This window comes from Camelus dromedarius, chromosome 29, assembly GCF_036321535.1.
Source record: "Camelus dromedarius isolate mCamDro1 chromosome 29, mCamDro1.pat, whole genome shotgun sequence".
Lineage (NCBI taxonomy): Eukaryota > Metazoa > Chordata > Mammalia > Artiodactyla > Camelidae > Camelus > Camelus dromedarius.
The window spans coordinates 11,596,315-11,613,542 of record NC_087464.1 but is presented as its reverse complement, the minus strand read 5'-3'; the positions used below and the strand labels follow the sequence as shown (position 1 = coordinate 11,613,542).

General features: G+C 47.6%; 1 protein-coding gene across 1 annotated transcript in view; it reads right to left on the bottom strand.

Moving 5' to 3' along the window:
- RGMA (repulsive guidance molecule BMP co-receptor a) overlaps positions 1-16,119 on the bottom strand; it is a 41,581-nt gene extending 25,462 nt beyond the window's left edge. Inside the window, exon 1 of the mRNA XM_031440502.2 lies at positions 15,746-16,119. Within this exon, the coding sequence (XP_031296362.2) occupies positions 15,746-15,759 (14 nt within the window). The 5' untranslated portion in view covers positions 15,760-16,119. The remainder of the gene's footprint in view (positions 1-15,745) is intronic.
- Positions 16,120-17,228: the final 1,109 nt, after the last annotated feature.

Here is a 17,228-nt window from a genome sequence, read left to right as displayed (position 1 = left end):
GGCCACACACCTTCAATTTGTAAAAAATGCATTATCTGTGAAGCTCAGTAAAAAGAGGAGTACCTGCACAATGTGGGAGGGGCACTGGGCCGTGGGAGCTCCCCAGCGGTCCTGCCAGGGGACTGGCCGCCATTTTGGGAGGAGAGCCAACTCCTATGACGTAAGCAAGTTGTTTGGGAAAGGGACGCAAAGGGCTGTCTTCTCAAGAGAAGTGTGTGAGGCTGAATTCGGGCATCACAGAAGTGGAGACTGGGCCTTTACACAGTTTAGACTATGAGGAGAAATCCAGGCTCAAATAGAGCAGTATGGCGTTGTGTTGACCTTGAGAAATCTGTCTATAATGGCCAAACCAACCAGCCTACTGACAACTCCTAACTCTTTGCAGAAATAAGAAATTCTTGAAATATGGTGAGGAAGGGGCAGGGGGCTTCTGAAAGGCGATGTCTGCGTAAGGCTGAAGCCCTCCCAGGGGCAGGGGTGGGCAGGGACTCCAGCTTCCCCTGCCTCCTTGTATGAACAGGGTGTTCCCAAATCCAGGAACTGAGGTGTCAGTCAATAAATACATATTCAGGACCAGTGCATGCTAGTCCCTGGGGGATAAAGGAATCAATAAAATAGCTCCTATCTCAGAACTACTGGTAGAAACAGATATTAGGGGAAGGTGCGGGGTAAAGCAGAGGTGAGGAATGAACAACTAACTACCCAGGGAAAGTTTTACCAAAAAAGGTGGTGTGTCTTATGAGGTGCCTTCAAGGGTTCACTTTCAGTAAGAATGACGGTAATAACAGTTAACGTCTCAACGTGCTCTTACATTCTGTCAGATGCTGGCTAAGTGCTTGACATTTTTAGACACTTGGTAAGTTTAGGTCTGTTCTATTATTCTCCCCATTGTGCAGATGAGAAAACTGAGGCCAGGTGAGGTTAGGGACTCACCCAATGACCAGCTAATAAACTGCAGAGCCAAGCACGCCCAACCCCGTCCCTGACGTGCTGTATGTGCCATTCGTTCCAGTGATGCAAGTCCACACTGGGTTTAAAGTCAAGGCGAGATAGATAAGTTAACAATCACTTTCAACAGAGCATCACCCAGACTCTGGCAGGGGTGGCACAGAACATAGGTGCCAGGGGCCTCCAGCCCAGTCTGGGGTGTGGCAAGGGGAGGGAATTTTGCCCAGTGTGGGAGTGTGCCAGGGGAAGACGGTGGGCAGGGGAAGAGGAGAGGGGCAGGGATTCTAGGTAGAAGGAACACTGAGTATGTCACAAGCCAAGGTGTGGCTTGCTGGAGGAGCTGGAAAAGCTTGAGGTGGCTATAGGAGATAGAGGCTAGGCTGCAGAGAGAGCAGGAGCTTGGGAGAGCTGTAGAAGGGCCAGCATGTACTCTGCTAGGGTGTGCATTTTTAGTATTTGGGAGCCCCACCCACAGCCTCAAGAAGGGGAGGGATTTATTCTCTTGGGAGACCATTGTGATGGGTTTAACAGTAATACAGATGCCCAGGCCCCACTCAGAGCAGCTGAATCTGAGTCTTGGGAAATAGAGCCTGGGCACCGCCATCATAAAATGAGCTCTCCTGGGAGTCTCATGTGTAGGGACTCGTAGGTTTGTTAAGTTTCCTCACCTTCCATCAACCCTGGATGCACAAAAGACCCAGGCTGAGTCATAGCTTACCCTGCTGGACTTAAAGTCCGAGCAAGACGGGGAACTTTAACAATCACTTTCAATAAAGCACTGACTGGCACATGACCCAAGCTGACCAATTAGAACCTGTCCTGAGACTGTTGCTATGGGAGAGCCCACTGATCCCGTTCTGCTCTCTGTAGTTTCTCATCCTACACAGGATGGGTCTCGGGGTAGCAATCTGATGGCAAGGCGAGTGTTTATGGGTGTTGCAGGTTGAAGCTGTGTTTGCAGAGTTGGCATACTGTTTTTTTTTTTTTTTTTACCGAAGTTGCATTTTATCTGGTGAGCTTTTCAGGGACTGATGGCAATTTTCAGGGCCAACCTTCCCCATACCACTCCTCAGCATGGGATTCTCCATGAAGCTCCTCCTTATTAGCCCCTCTGAGCTATACCAGGATGTGTTCCAGCTATGGGAGCCAACAAAATTCTTTATTTTGCTGAAACTGGTTTGATTTCGGTTCCTCTCGCTTGCATGCACAGACTTTTGACCAATAACGAGAAGCTAAGGTCTCAAGAACACTGGTCTCAAGAATTATTTTCACCATCCCCAAAAGCACAGGGATATATTGTCCATGGCTCTTAATCCATCATTCACTTACTGGCAAAATTTCATGAGTCTACTCCCATCCCGTCCACCCTGTACTTCTGAAACCACGTTGCCTATACCATGACTTGAGAAACTCAGCTGCTTCACTTTACAACTCAGAATGGGACCTAATTCTTCTTTGTAATTTATCCCTCAAATTCCCCTTTCAACCTTCAAGGGCTACCCTGGGTCGGGTCGTTTCAAATTTGATGAACCAGACCTGCTCATTCTCTGCACAACCTTCAAGGTCTTATAGACTTTGATCATATCACCTTTCTGGCTTCATCTTTCCACACTAAACTCCTGAAAGAACAAAGCAGCCCAGCTTCTCGGGAAAAACTTCTGCCTGGCTGATTACTCACCTTTCTGCAGTTCTGAGCTATTCTCCTCTAGCTCATAACCCTGCCAGGTTTGGGGGAAGCCCAGGGAGAGCAGTGTTTTTGGCTTCGTTTCCAATACTATTTCTGAACACTTGGTCAAACATTTTGCCAGGACCCCCAAACCCCTTTTTGTGGCTATAAAAAGACTGGACCCAGTCCTTTTTCTTGTAACTTGGATTCTGTTCTCCTAAATGCATTAACTGAGGCTTGCCCCCCTGCAAAAGCTTAATATGTATGTTCTTGCTAACTCATCAGCTGGTCCTGCAGCGAATCACCATTTGTTTGCCATCTCTCTGCAGAGCCTTCATTTCAGCTGCAGGCCTGGAACCCTTCTCTCCCTTCAGATGATCTATGGACATTTAAATGAAGTCTGGGAGCACCAGCCATCCTTGGGGATCCCGACTGTTTATAATTCTTCATCCAGAAAAGCACCTGTTTATCCTATTCTGTGTTTCCTGTCTCTAAGGACAATTCCGGTCCAAGGTGACTTCCCCCTAAGTTCTGGAGGAACTTAACTATTGGAGATGACCCTCAGGGAGGAACTTTGCCAGAAGGAATTCTGAGAGTCTAAACATAATTCATCCCTGGCTTTCTCTCTCTCTCGTCTCAGGCCTGTTTCTACGTCCTCAAGGACTGCAAATAGACTGGTTCAGTTTCATGTTCTCTTTTCAGAAAGCGTGTGCTGCTCTGCCCAGGTAATTAGGACTTTAAAACATGTTTGCTGATATTACATTTTTAGTTATCTGTTCCGCCAAAGTGGCTAAAAGTGACTCCCTAGAGGGGTGGGCTTCCTTTGTGGACTGGGGGCCCAGCACGTCTGCCCTTGGGCTCAGGCTCGACGTGGAAGAGAGATGTATATTTTGATCACTGAGATACAACTGCCATCTTTAATCATCAATGCTCCCTTCCCTCCAGCTGGTCCTGGGACAGAGGGCCACAGGCTTTCCTTGACCCATTTGTTTCCATGACCATTTAGGAATCGCCTTGCTTCTCTTCTTCCAAAGCATTTTTGGGTCTCGCTGTCCTCACTCAGGCATTGAGGAACCTCTTCACTGTTCATGTCGGGAAGCCTTCAGCGTGTTCCTACCCTGGTCTAGCTGGGTTTTTTTTCCTTTCTCTGCACGTGTGCACGCTGTTTTCTTGGCTTACATGCTCCCTCCCTCCCCACGAGAGTGCTTATTCTCAGTAATTAAAACATGCAGATTTTATTCCAATATTCTAATGGCTTTTTTTGAAACGCATCTTTCCCTGACACTCCAATAGCTCTTCTTAGAAACTGAAGCAATATCTCACTTTCTCTTTAAATTCTCCTGATGGATTTAAACCCCTTAGCAGAGGTTATTTGCTCTCGGATCTGTCTTTAAATGCATGTGATCAGATGAGTAATGTTCCCCCCTCACCCCCAAGGCAGATTGTTTTAGTTTATTTATTGTTTTTCAGTACTGGGCTCGGAGTGAGGTTTTGGGAGTTCTCAGATGAGCAGCAGACAGGTCTGCACCCACTCCGGACAGCCCAGGGATGTAGCCAGATGTGGAGACAAATCATTCCAGCACAGTGTGGAGCACTCCGACAGGGGTGTCTGCATGGTGTCTCGGGAGCCCCATCCCTGTCCCTGCAAATCAACTCAGGACTTAAGGCTGGAGGGTCTTTCGGAGTTGGGGGCGGGAGGTCTCTGTCAGGAGCTTCTTTAATGAACTGGACCACTGACTGCAAAGCAAGCCATCGCTAGTACCCGGTCTGGCGACGTCTACACCACCATCAGACGCATACTGTCTGGAACACCGTCTGTCAAAATTCCACCTCGTGGACAATCGACATCAGACTGCCCTGTGGGACAGGATTCCTACTCAGGAGTCCACTTTCAGGAACAGAGTCTGGGGATTTTCAGGGCCTGGAGAACCAGCTTGGCATGGACATCTGTATGGAGGGCCTGTTTCAGAACCTTCCAGAAGCACACCCCCGCTGGTAGATACGGGCATAGTCACAGTGCCGGGAAGATATAAAAGGGATTTTTTAAAAAGAAAATGCTGGGAAAACAAATTTTCCGGACTTTCCGTTTCCTTCAATCTAACATCACATTTATTTCAAGAAATGGAAACAGTAATAAAGGCATATGTTAAAAAAAATCAATTTCCTGTTACATGAAATCGGGTAACTGTCCCTGGAGAGAATAACCGTGAACAGTTTCATGCACATCTTTCTAGGTATTTCCATATGCATATAAGCATGTATAAAATCAATCAATCAATTTATCTAGCCAGCTTACTATAATTTTACCAAAAACTATTAGCAACCTCCCAAATGCTCCCTATTTCCTGTTTTTTATTCTGGGGATATTTCATATTTTATTCTGTCTCTCAGTTAAATAGCCCTATGAACTCGTCCATCATGGCAGGAGCGGGAGCTGAGCAGTCCGAGGAATGAGTTCCCCAGCCGAAGGGGATGTACTGATGGAAGACCAGACAGACTTGAATATAAAACAGTCCATGTGAAAAAAGAAGCAGACTCCCAGATGGAGACAACAAACTAGTGGTTACCAGTGAGGGGAGGGAAAAGGGTGGGGCCAAACTGGGGTTGGGGGTTCAGACGTACAAACTATGAAGTACAAAATTAGCTACAAGGATATACTGTGCAACATGGGGAATACAGCCAATATTTTACAATAACTATAAATGGATTATAACCTATAAAAATTGTGACTCAATATATTGTACACCTGTAACTCGTATAATATTATACATCTGCTATGCTTCACTTAATAATAACTAAAACTGACTAAATAAATAAAATAAAATAGTCTCTCTGTGAGGAATACCAAATGCCTTTTAAAAGCTATATCCTCTTCTCTTCCTGGACTTCAATCCCCATTTAAAAACACTTCATCTGTCCCTTCTCATCTGGAAGTCAGACAACCCACATTTACGCCAACTTATACTGCAGAAGGTAAGGCACCTGCCTGAGGTCACCCAGCTGGCGTGGTGGTAGAGTGGGGATGGGGCAGGTCTGGGTGACTCCCAGCTGTCACACCACCTCTGATGAGCTCCCCAACGCCTTCCCAGGCACAGAGATGTTTGGTCTTCTCTCTGCCTCTGTTCACCCTCCTCCATCTCTGTGCTCCTCCTCTTGCTCTGAACAGAAGGAAGGACTCCCTTCGAGTTCCCCCAGCCTCAGCCCAGGCTGGGCTGGAGCCCTCCTGATGACCTGCTAACAGTTTGTCCGGTCCCATTTCCATAAATGAAGCCCCTCCTGCCGTCCTTCTGCACGTCTCCTTCTTCACCTCTGAGATTCTCAGAAAAAACACCTGGAACAGCCTCATTTCTTCTTTGGACACATCTCCCCTTCCTCCCTAACTGGGATGATAAACTAATATATAATCGGAGTTTCATTTCTGAAAGTCTTCCTCCCGTCACTTTCCTCTTGAGCTCTTGTCTGAGACTCCAGTGCACACCTTTCTGGTTTACACTTGCAAATTCTTCCGTCTACAAAGCGCAGGACGAAAGTGATAGCCTTTGTGAATTGCTTAATTGTCAGTATTGAGACTGAGACATTTTAGACATTGCGGTGGAAATGGGGAAAGAGAGAGGCCAGGAATTTGGGGCGGCACTGCCCCTAGCTGGGGGACCCCGGCATGTCCTGTCCTCTCTCTGGACCCAAAGCTTCTCCACCAGCAGAATCCTGGCCTGGCTGCCCCCGGGGAGGTGGGGGTGGGCTTCCAGCTCCGCAGTCTGTTGTCTCGAGGAAGTCACTGAACTGGTGTTGGCTCTGTAACTGACTGGTTTTGCCCACACCCGACTCCGAGGAGCCATTATGGAACACTTCTGGGTTCCCCCAACGGAAATGTTGCTGAGCAAGTAGGTAATGTTATTTGAAAAGTGACATTTTTATGTTTTAGTGTCAGTACGAGATTCTTCAGCAATAATCCCCAGCAATACTACTGCATACCTGAAACCACACCTTGAAAACATCTAGTAACCTCGTTTTAAAGCAGCTTTTGGGTACCCATACCAAGACATGCCAAGTTCCTGTGACGGAGAACAGACCCCCCAGCATCCATCTCTCCCTGTTCCAGTAAGTTCTTGGGAGAAGAACCAGCTTGGAACCATTTATCCACCAAATGGCAACTGTTTGAACTGACAGTGAGTCTGCGTCTCCCTCTCCACCAGCAGAAGGCTGCAGTATTTGGATTAATGAACAAGTTGGTGCCAAGCACAAATACCATAGACGTTTAGCAATAGGATCAGAGATAACCAAGTTATTCATCAAATTCAAAATTGTTTAGAATGGCTAATGCAAAGCTGAAATAAAGAAGATCACGAGCTGATGGGAGGTGGGGAAGGGTGCCAATCCAGAAAGAAAAAATGTGCTGTTTTATGTGACATTTTCCTCTACCACCGTGGTCTTCTATTTTAAACTTGTTGGAAGGCTGAGGGGCTGTCTTTACTTTTACCTTAGAGACGCAATACATCACGCTAGCTGAGAACACGCAGTCTGAACCCAGACCCTCAGAGAAACCCAGTTATCTCATCAGAAAAATGGGGATATTCTTTTGCTCTCTCCGAAGATTATTGCGAGGATTAAATGAGTTATAAGAGACCATTTAGAACAGATACTTGGCGTCGAGTAAGTGTTGATAAGTAGTTGCCAATATTAGTTTTAAGAATTGTTTTCGTTGTAACAAAATATCTACTATGTGCCTGATTCTGATTTGTATGTGTGGGAATTGGGGGGAAACCTGCAGAGTTCCCCAAGGACTTTCATTTTATTTTATTTTTAAAATTAAAAAAATTAATATAATTTTTAAAGGTTACACTGCGTTTACAGTTACTACATGTTGCACAATACATCCTCATAGCCTGTCTTACACCCAATAGTTTGTACCTCCCACTTCTTCACCCCTATAAGCCCCTCTCCCCACTAGTAACTACTAGCTTGTTCTCTGTATCTGTGAGTCTGCTGCTTTTTTGTTGTTGTTATGTTTACTAGTTTGGTGTATTTTTAAAACTCCACATATAAGTGATATACAGTATTTGTCTTCCTCTGTCTGACTTATTTCACTTAGCTTAATGCCCTCCAAGTCCATCTATGTTGCTGCAAATGGCAAAATTTCATTCTTTTTTATGGTTGAGTACTACTCCACATCGTGTGTGTGTGTGTGTGTGTGTGTGTGTGTATGTGTGTGTGCGCGCGCGCGTGAATGCATGTATCACCACTTCTTTATCCACTCATCTGTTGATGGACACCTAGGTTGCTTCCATATCTTGGCAATTGTGAATAATGTTGCTATGAAAATTGGGGTGCGTGTGTCTTTTTGAATGAGTGCCCAAGGACTCCTAGTGGGTTCTAAGTGCATTATCAGTTCAACTCAGGTTCTGTTGAGCAATCTCTATTAGACAAAATCTCCCACGTAATAGTAGAGTCATCTCACCTATGACATGGACACAGCTGTCTCCATTTCGAAATGAGAAGACTGAGACTCAGCAAGAGTAAGTGACTTGTCCCAGGTCACCAAGCATACAAATAGCAAGAAGGGGCTCAAATCCAGGCCTGATGATGCCACGTTCAGTGTTTTTCCCACCAAATCACAGCCCATTCTCATCTTCACCAGGTTTACTTTTTCCCGTTAGACAAATAACGTGCTTCATATACATAATCATGCACTTGAACTGTGAATATGTTTAGAGACACACTGCTTCCCAGAGCAAGCAAAAATACTAAAATGTTTTAAGAAAAGAGAAAATTTCCCTGAATAATCTCCCCCACCTGCCTAAAAACTTTGGAAGCTGAAATAGCGATAGTATTCTTCTTCTTCCTTTTGGATGTGAAAATGGTGTTTTGGGGTCAAGTTTTCATAGAGTGCTTACCAGAATTTAATAGCCTCTGAGTGACAAGTAAATGATACACAGGATGATGTTTAGGTAAACCTACCTACAGCAGCCATTCCCTGCGGTCCCTTCAGACCACAAGGCATTCAGAGCATGTTCAACTTCACAGCCAGATGGGCTTCTGCCCCTAGAAGTTGGTCACTGACCCAGAAAGGGAGGGCGTGGGCGCCGTCTTGGTTTGGGTGCCGTCTTGGCTTGGGTTGGTTTTGCCCTCGGTGACTCCTGGCCGTGGTGTGCGTGTGCTGGGAAGACACTACGCTCCCTGCCAGGCCTGAAGTCGACAGACTCTGCCAGGAGCATCCATTTGCGCATGAAGAAATCAGATGCTTGGAATTTAGGGATCTCTTTTTTCAAAATGCAACGTAAAACTCTCTCTGCATGGAAGAAAGCGGCACCTAGCTTTTCCTGACTGTATGATCTTGAGATACCCAAGGATACAAACCCAAGTATGCTGCAGTGACGGAAGTGAAACAACATAAATTAAACTCCCACGAGTCCCTTGTTCTGGGGCAGAACGACTTGCCAAACGTAGCAGTGAGGGTTTATGAGCAGGTCCGGGCCTGTGAGAGAACACCCTCATGAACCTCGTGACATCCACAGGTGCGCTGGCCCCTAAACTCTACGTTGCTTTTTGCGTAAATGGAAGAAACCCATCTGATAAAATGCAATTGCATTAAAAAGTCGATTTATGGAGGGAGGGTACAGCTCAGTGGTAGAATGCAGGCCTACCTAGCACGCACAAGGTCCTGGGTTCAATCCCCAGGACCTCCATTACAGATAAATAAGTAAATAAAAACCTAATTCTCTCCCCCTCCCCCAAAATTTTTTTAAAAGTTGATTTATTATTTATACTCTACCTCTTTCCATAAAGGATATTAAATTAAATGTAAATGAGAGTATATTATACACCAAAATTTTCAAACAAGTATTAATTCTTATTCTTTCCAAAAAATTCTGATTCTTTTCAAGGTACTAATTGTTTCGAGGAAACCGTGTAGTTTTTACAATTCTGTGAATGAAATGTGCATTTCCACGTGCTCTTCTGCTATGAATCTGTCAAATTCACACTTGTTCAGTGGAGCACAGGGTGCCGGCAGGTGAGCTAGGGTTTAACAGATCAGGACAGAAACTGAAATACAGTCTATGGCTCACAGGTCCTGGAGGGAGTCCCGTGCACACCTGGAGGGGCCACGTGGGAAAGTCAAGGCCGAGTGCAAACAAAGAGACAGGACCCAGGGCACGTGCCATTATCAGGGTCTGTGGTTAGAGCACGTTGGGGTTCCTGGAGCTAAGGCCAGTTTGGTTGACACAAACCAGAAGAAAGGGCTTTTGGTGAGCCTGATGGGGAACTTAGCTTAGGAGCAGTAGGCCCTGAGGAGAAGGGGAGACTGCTGATCATGATGGCTGGCTGCCATCCAGAGCAGAGCATGCACTTGTATTAAGGGCTGGTGTCAATTTAAGGTCCCCACGGGCCACGTGGTCAAACAAAATGGATGCGGAGGCAGCAATACCATGGAGTGGCTTAGCTAAACTCTCAGCAGTCCAAGGGACCTGTTCTTGTGAGAGCCTTCCATTCTGTTCTATTCTAGAGCTGAAAATGCACCCTGGCAGCAAATTTCTAAGTCACAGCGATTGCCTTGCAGATGTTTCCTGAGCATGCCTCTTTGAGAGCCAGGGAAATGGCTTCTCGGCAAGGGGTTAACCAGCAAGGTCTCGGAATCTCACAAGTGGGTCAGGCTTTGAGAGAGAGGACAAAACTTTGTGAAAGCACCTAGCACAACTCAACACTGCGGATTTTAAACAGCCAACCTGGAGGAAGAAACACACAGCGGTCCAGAACAATCGGGAAATGCATAAAAGTGTGTCAGGGGAGTGAATTCTAAGGTGGAGTGTCTGCATGTGACAGACAAGACTTATACCACGACGGATGTTTAGGACACCATCATGGGTTAAGTCTTTGTCTGCTTGTATGTTTCTAGCTAGTAGACTTTCAAGAAGCCAGCCAGGAGAGAATTCCTAACAATTCCTAAAGAGGATGAAAAATTATTTGCATGTTTCTTCAAGAACAAGGATAAGTAATGGGAGGCTTTGCAAAAAAATAAAACTAGACCCAGCAATTCCACTCCTGGGTATGTATCTGAAAAAAACAAAAACACTAATTTGAAAAGATACATGCATCCCAATATTCATAGCAGCATTATTTACAATTCACAACTGCCAAGATATGGAAGCAACCTAAGTGTCCATCAACAGATGAGTGGATAAAGAAGATGTAATCTACACACACACGTGCATACATACACACTGGAATACTACTCAGTCATAAAAAAGAACGAAAATTTTGCCATTTGCAGCAACACAGATGGACTTGGAGGCATTAAGCTAAGTGAAATAAGTCAGACAGAAAAAGACAAATACTGTATGTTATCACCTATATGTGCAATCTAAAAAATACAACGAACTAGTGAACATAACAAAAAAGAAGCAGACTCATACATATAGAGAACAAATTAGTGGTTACCAGTGGGGCGAGGGACCCAGGGAGGGGCAAGATAGGGGTAGGGGATTAAGAGGTACAAACTATAAAGTATAAAATAAGCTACAAGGATATATTGTACAACATGGAGAATACTACCAATATTTTATAATAACTATAAATAGAGTGTAACCTTTAAAAATTGTAAATCACTATACTTGTACACTGTAACATATAATATTGTACATCAACTATACTTCAATTGAAAAAAAAGAATGGACATGAATGAAGAGGGTGAAGAAAAACTCAGGAAACGGGACACATTTCCAGGTGAAATAGTAGTTCGGTGGGGTTTTTACCTCTTTTAATACTAACGCTGTACGTGAAGGTATTATGCATACAGTAATTGACATATTCAGAATAATAAGGGATTTAGAAAGGGTTGGTGCCATCATAATTGTGATGTTGTGATTTGTAATAAAAATATACACATTGGTTCTTCATCCCCAGCTCTGACACAAGATTCCTAAAACACTTGTAAATTCCTATGTGATAAGAGCACTTGGAGCATCTTTTGTTCCAACAGGGTGACTCTGGGGGAGCTCCTGGATGGCTCCTGGATCAGGGCTGATGGCCACTTCTCTAGGAAAGGGAGAGGGGCTGGAAATGGAGTGAGGAAGACTCCATAAAATCCAAATAGTGTGGTTTCAGGGAGCCTCCAGGTTGATGACCACATCCATATACCAGGAGGTGACACACCTCCCCCAGCTCCACAGGGACAGAAGCTCAAGGCGTTCCCGGACCTCACTCTACATTTCTCTCTCTGGCTGTTCATCTGTATCTTTTAATAAATGGGTAAATGTAAAAAAAAAAAAAAAAAAAAAGAAAAAGAGAAAAAAAAAGAACAAGTAATGGTACCAAGGCTGTTGCTGAGGACTGAGGCCGAGTGTCTCTGTTCACAAGGGCAGATGGAGCACAGAGAATTACCAGGAAACAGGACAGACTGTTGCTGTCAGCCAGGGTGAGCTGGTGCGGAGATGTGGAGATCTGAGAGTCTCCAAAGATGAAAACATGAAACGTAAGTGGAAGCCACAATGGACGGCAGCTACTACACGTGGCCCTAATAAGACAGAAATTAGCAAGCTTTAGGGCATCTGTCCTCATATCTGCTCCTCCCTGCTATGCCAGCGGGGGACACAGGATCTACAGGAACTGGCTTTGTGTTACCAGATTGTTGACAGAATCTTTTATTTTCAAGTTTTTTTTTGCCAGATTTTCCTACGCTGGCAAATCCAGTTATCTTGGTTCCTGAAAGTTCTCCATCTTGCAGTGTTGCTTTAAACAAACAACTGGAAAACGAGAAGTAAACTCAGCTAGCAATTTTGTCATTATTTTCTGCGTAAACAGTGTCTGCTCTGCTTTTATTCTGTAGCATAATAATTTAGATATGAGACTTTTACAAGTCCAGGAGGCAGTAGTGCAGATTTATGTCTGTCAAGCAGCAGTGACTTTAACTCTTTTAGATGGGGCTATAAAAGAGATTTGCATTTGCCTTTTTTTTTTTCCAATTTCTGCCCAAATTTCAAAATTTCTTCTTCCTCCTGCTCTTAGATTTGTCAAGTGGGCATTCTTATCTCCTGAACCCAAGGCTCCAGTGTGAGACAGCATTTGCCACTCTTAGGTCAGACCTGGCTAAGAAACTGGGCATCCTTTTAAAAGATGTTCACTTGTTCATTTGTCACCAAGGAAACTGACTTCTTCCTGACCTTGTCCGTACACTTGGGTGAGGCAATCCTTAATTTTTTCCACTGCCCTGTTCATTGATCTTCAGAGCTCTGTGGCTAAGGGAAGGGAGGCTGAAACTGCACTGTTATTCAGTCAAAGTAAGAAAAAGAGAAGCCTGTCATCTGAATAGGGCTGATACCACAGATGGGAAAGCCTGGATCTCCCTGCTTCAGGTTAAATCTGTCTTAAGTTTGTTGAATGAATAAACAATGAATGTTGTTTGAAAAGCAAAGCCATTCTCCTAAGAGCCACAGGAACACTGCAGATGCTTAAAAGTTGTCTGAACTTACATTTGGGATGTCGTAAGTCAAGTTCTAGAACTTGACTTTAAGGTGTAGTGCCTTCTCTTTTCACAGGACTCACAGATTCCAGTGAGCCTGCACTGGTTTCCGATAATCCCTGTCTGTTTATGCTCAGTTTCATTTGGTTATATTCCATCTCTTTTCCTGGATGTCAGCCTTCTGGAGAGATCAGTGATCATACCTCCTAACGCAGGCCTAATTTAGGGACCGTGGCTGGTAGAAGCAAGTGCTTGAGTTTAATTCATTCGGTAGCAAGGTTGTAGGCAAAAAAGCACTTTAAATGCACAGAACCCTGGCTATACCCCTTCACATCAGTGGGCATCAGTTTCCTCTTCTGAGAAATGGGAATGCCAGCATTTCTTCCTGCCTGCTTCCTAGAAGCAGCAAGCATCACTGTGAGAGCGACCTGAAAAACTCCCTGTCCCAGCATTAGGTGTGCACAGTACCTATTCGTTTTATTTTGCATCTCTTCATCTAAGAAGTCCTGTATTTGGCCTCCATGGGGTGGCTGAAGAGCCAAGTCGAGGGTCATATTAACTAGGGGCTTCTCATTCTCTATTCTGTATTATTACACATGCTGGGGAGGGAGGGAGTCACGCCTTGGAGAGGCTTGTAAGGAGAGAAAGAGAGATTTCTTAGCAAAGGTCAGAGAAACCCCTCCTTGAATAAGGTTACTGCAAGATCCTTTTTGTTATAAATCTAGTTATTAATTCAATGCCTGCAAATGGTGAGAGAGTTTCCAGCAGTGTCGGGGGTAAGCAGCTAAGCCACCCACCATTCCAAATGTCTATTCAGAGCATAAGCACCTGTCCGTCACCTGGGAGGGAAATGCGAGCAGGGGTGTTGAGCAAAGGAGGCTGGGATCTCCCTCACCACTAGCGCCACAGCTCAGAAGATCCCAAGAGGGCAAGTGGTCTTCGCCACAAGAACACCACCCTGCTCAACAAGAAACCAGCCTGCCCTTCAGAACAGGGAGAGCCCAGCTCACTGCTAATATCAGCTGGCCTGGAAGGTGGCAGCAAAAACCAGGCACGGAGGATGCGGAGCCCTCCTGGATGTGTGGGCGCCCCACCCACAGCCTTTGTCCGCTCTGCCTGCCATCCAGCAAAGTCCAGGCCCAGCTGCTAATTGGAGCTCATGTCCCTTATACATGTGGTAATGGAAGAGCAGGAAACCTCCTCTTTGGGTAAAAAAACTGCCATTTTTGTTACATTATACCTTTCCTGTTAAGACCTGCACCTGGCTCTTTCCCACTTCTCCTTCAGCTGCCCTTCAGAGAACACCAATCTCTTTTCTAGGGGTCACGGCTCAAGATTCGCCTGAAAAATCACTTTTTTTCTGATGCACGGGAGAAGAGAACGGGGCCGTGAACAGGTTTTTCCCATATCTCGGATAGACGCCCAAAGAACAGGCACCGTCTTACTGGCAGGTAACATTTTATGCTGTGGTTTTGCTAGAGGACCCTAAAGCCAGATGGAGAAAGTGTCGGATCTCCTTGAGGCGACGGCCTGCCACTCAGTACGGCCTGCAGTTCTGACCCTTGAGCTTGCCAGGTGGAGCCGGGGACGTGGCGACGCTCAGGCTCAGGAGGACTGTGGATACACCGAGAACTACTCGCTCCGGGTCCCAGGACCCTCCTCTGCCTCCCCACCTCGGGCCGGAGTCTCCTACTTTGAGAACACCCAACTTCGCCGCCTAAAAGAAACGCGCAGCTTAACATTTCCGCTAGATGGCGCGATTTCCCCTAATCCGCCCGCAATTCCCCCGATTTATAAAATAAATACAATCCAACGCCTTCCGAAACCACATCACATAATAGCAGCTCGCAGGCTCCCATTAAAAATCTCAATTTGGGGGAATTGATTCTACCACTGAGCAAATCTAAAGCCATTACATTTAACAGGATGCAATCAAGAAGTGCACCCGAGCGTTCCCCACACAGGCCCTCCCCCTAAATACACCTGTGCCCCTGCCCCAGCTTGTTCCCTGGGATGAGCCACGTCTTGAGCCCCGCGCGAAGCCCACCTGTACACTTAGGAACGTCAGGGCCACTCGGGAATCCTGTCCCTTAAGCACTTAACCCAAGTCCCACACCTTCCTGTGCACCTGCGCTCCCAGGCAAAGGACCGCTCGGAACCGAGCTCAGACAGTGCGCACCGCCGATGCCCCGGGGCAGGCGCTCGATCCGCTCCTCTGCAGCAGGTTAGGCAGCCTGGCAGGGAGCAGGAGGAGGGGGCCCGGGCTAGTCGGGCCAGTGAGGGTTCACGGCGGGACAGCCTGGTGGTCCGCTCCGTCCCAGGCTCCACGGGCCGGGCGGAGAGGTCGCCCGATGCGGGGGTGGCCGCGCGGGGGAGAGGGAGCTTCCAGCAAGCGCACCGTGGTAGGGACGTTCGCTGGGTCTGCCCAGCCACGCGCGCTGCCGGCTGCCCAGGGAGAGCATTTTAGGAAAAAAGAGCAAATACCAAACCACAAAAACTTTACTGCTGCCAAGAGCTAAAGCGATGGAGGCGCAGCAAAGCTCCAAATCTGGGCAGGATGGGAGCAAGATGAGACGGGGGGTTGGGGAGGACCAAAGCAGTGCCGCGGCCCGGGCAAGTGGCGGCAGCGCCTCGGGGATGTCAGAGCCGGGTCCGCCCCGTTCCCGGCCCGCGCTTACCTTGGCGGCTGCATGAGCCCCTGCAGCCCGCGGGGGGTGGCGCTGGCGGAGCTGCGGGCGAAGAGGGGGTGCCGGGGCGCCGCTCGTCAGCCCCGGGGCAAGGTGGGAGGGGCTCGGCAGGCGCTGGTCCCAGCCGCCCCGGCCGGCTCAGCAGCGGCCCGGGGCGCGCCGCCTGCTCCCGGGCTGCATGCCCACGAGCGCCTGGAGGAGCCGGCCCGGGAGCGAACGGCTAGTGCTTCCCCAGCCCAGCGGCTTGGGCGGCGCAGCCCGCGCTCGGGAGACAACTGCAGAGTCAGGCGGCTCTGGCCAGCCCCCTCCCTCGCCCGGCCCCCGCCCGCCGCCGCCAAGCGCGGCGTCTCGAGGTTCGTTTGCGCGCGGAGGGGAGGGGGCGGGCCAGGCGCCCCGGGCGAGGGCGGGGGGCGAGGCGGGCGGGGACGGCGAGGCGGGGGCGGGAGACGAGCGGGGGTGCGGGCTCGGTTTGCCCCGCCCCACTGCGGCCGCACCTTCCCGCATCAGCACCAGTTGCGGGGTAGGGGGGCGGTGCGCGCGTTGCAAAGTCAAGAGTTCCCTAAACGCCTGGGTTGGGGGGCGCGGGCGGCCAGTGCGGCGACCCTCGAAGCGCTCCAACTTTCCTAACCTCCCGCTGGGATGCCGCGGAGAGCACAATTCTATCATCAGTTCCCTGATGGTCCAAGGGTGAGGGGGAGCTACTCTGAGGTTTCTAGAATTGACGGTCACATTCGGGAGAAACGCTGCTGCTCTCTGCAGAGGAGCACCTTTGTTGTTCTGAGATATTTGTTTAAGACTTCTTTTGAAAATAATACATTAAAGACGCGTTGAAATACACAAACACGTTCTTGTGTGTAATTTTACACAGCCCAGGCACATCTAGAGTAAAAGGACCGTACACATCCCCTGCCCATTGCAGCCGCTCCCCAGAGGTAACCTCGGGTCAGGGTGTGCCCGGCTGCCAGTCCTTCCCGTCCTTGCTCTGCGTTTTTACATGCGCACGCACACGCACGGATTGCAAGTGGACGCTCACCGGCTTTTCAAAAGAATGTTTCCCTATGCAGCGCATGCACACACTGGCGAGAACACCGCCACTTCAGCTGCGGTAAATTCCCCAGAGGCTTCCAGAGTCCGGGGAAAGCGCCTTGCAGGGAAACAGCAAAGAGCCACTCAATCGCCCTGTGCAAATCTGAAACCCCAGCTGGGGCATGAAGTCAGCCCGAACACGCAGCTCACGCCCAAATTAGCATTGCACGGTTAGAGAAATCTGCCAGTGCGTTTCAGACAGGGTTATAGCCTTCGCGTTCTTACAGAAAACAAGCTGTCTTGGATTTTGAGTTGATGAGAACTGTTTGGATTTACAAAATAAAAAGGTATCATCTACGTTAAGACATGATCGTTATTTATGCTTGTGGTCTTGAGGGATGTGGTTTTCACTCAATATTACGTGTTTTATTGGCATGGAGATAATCTA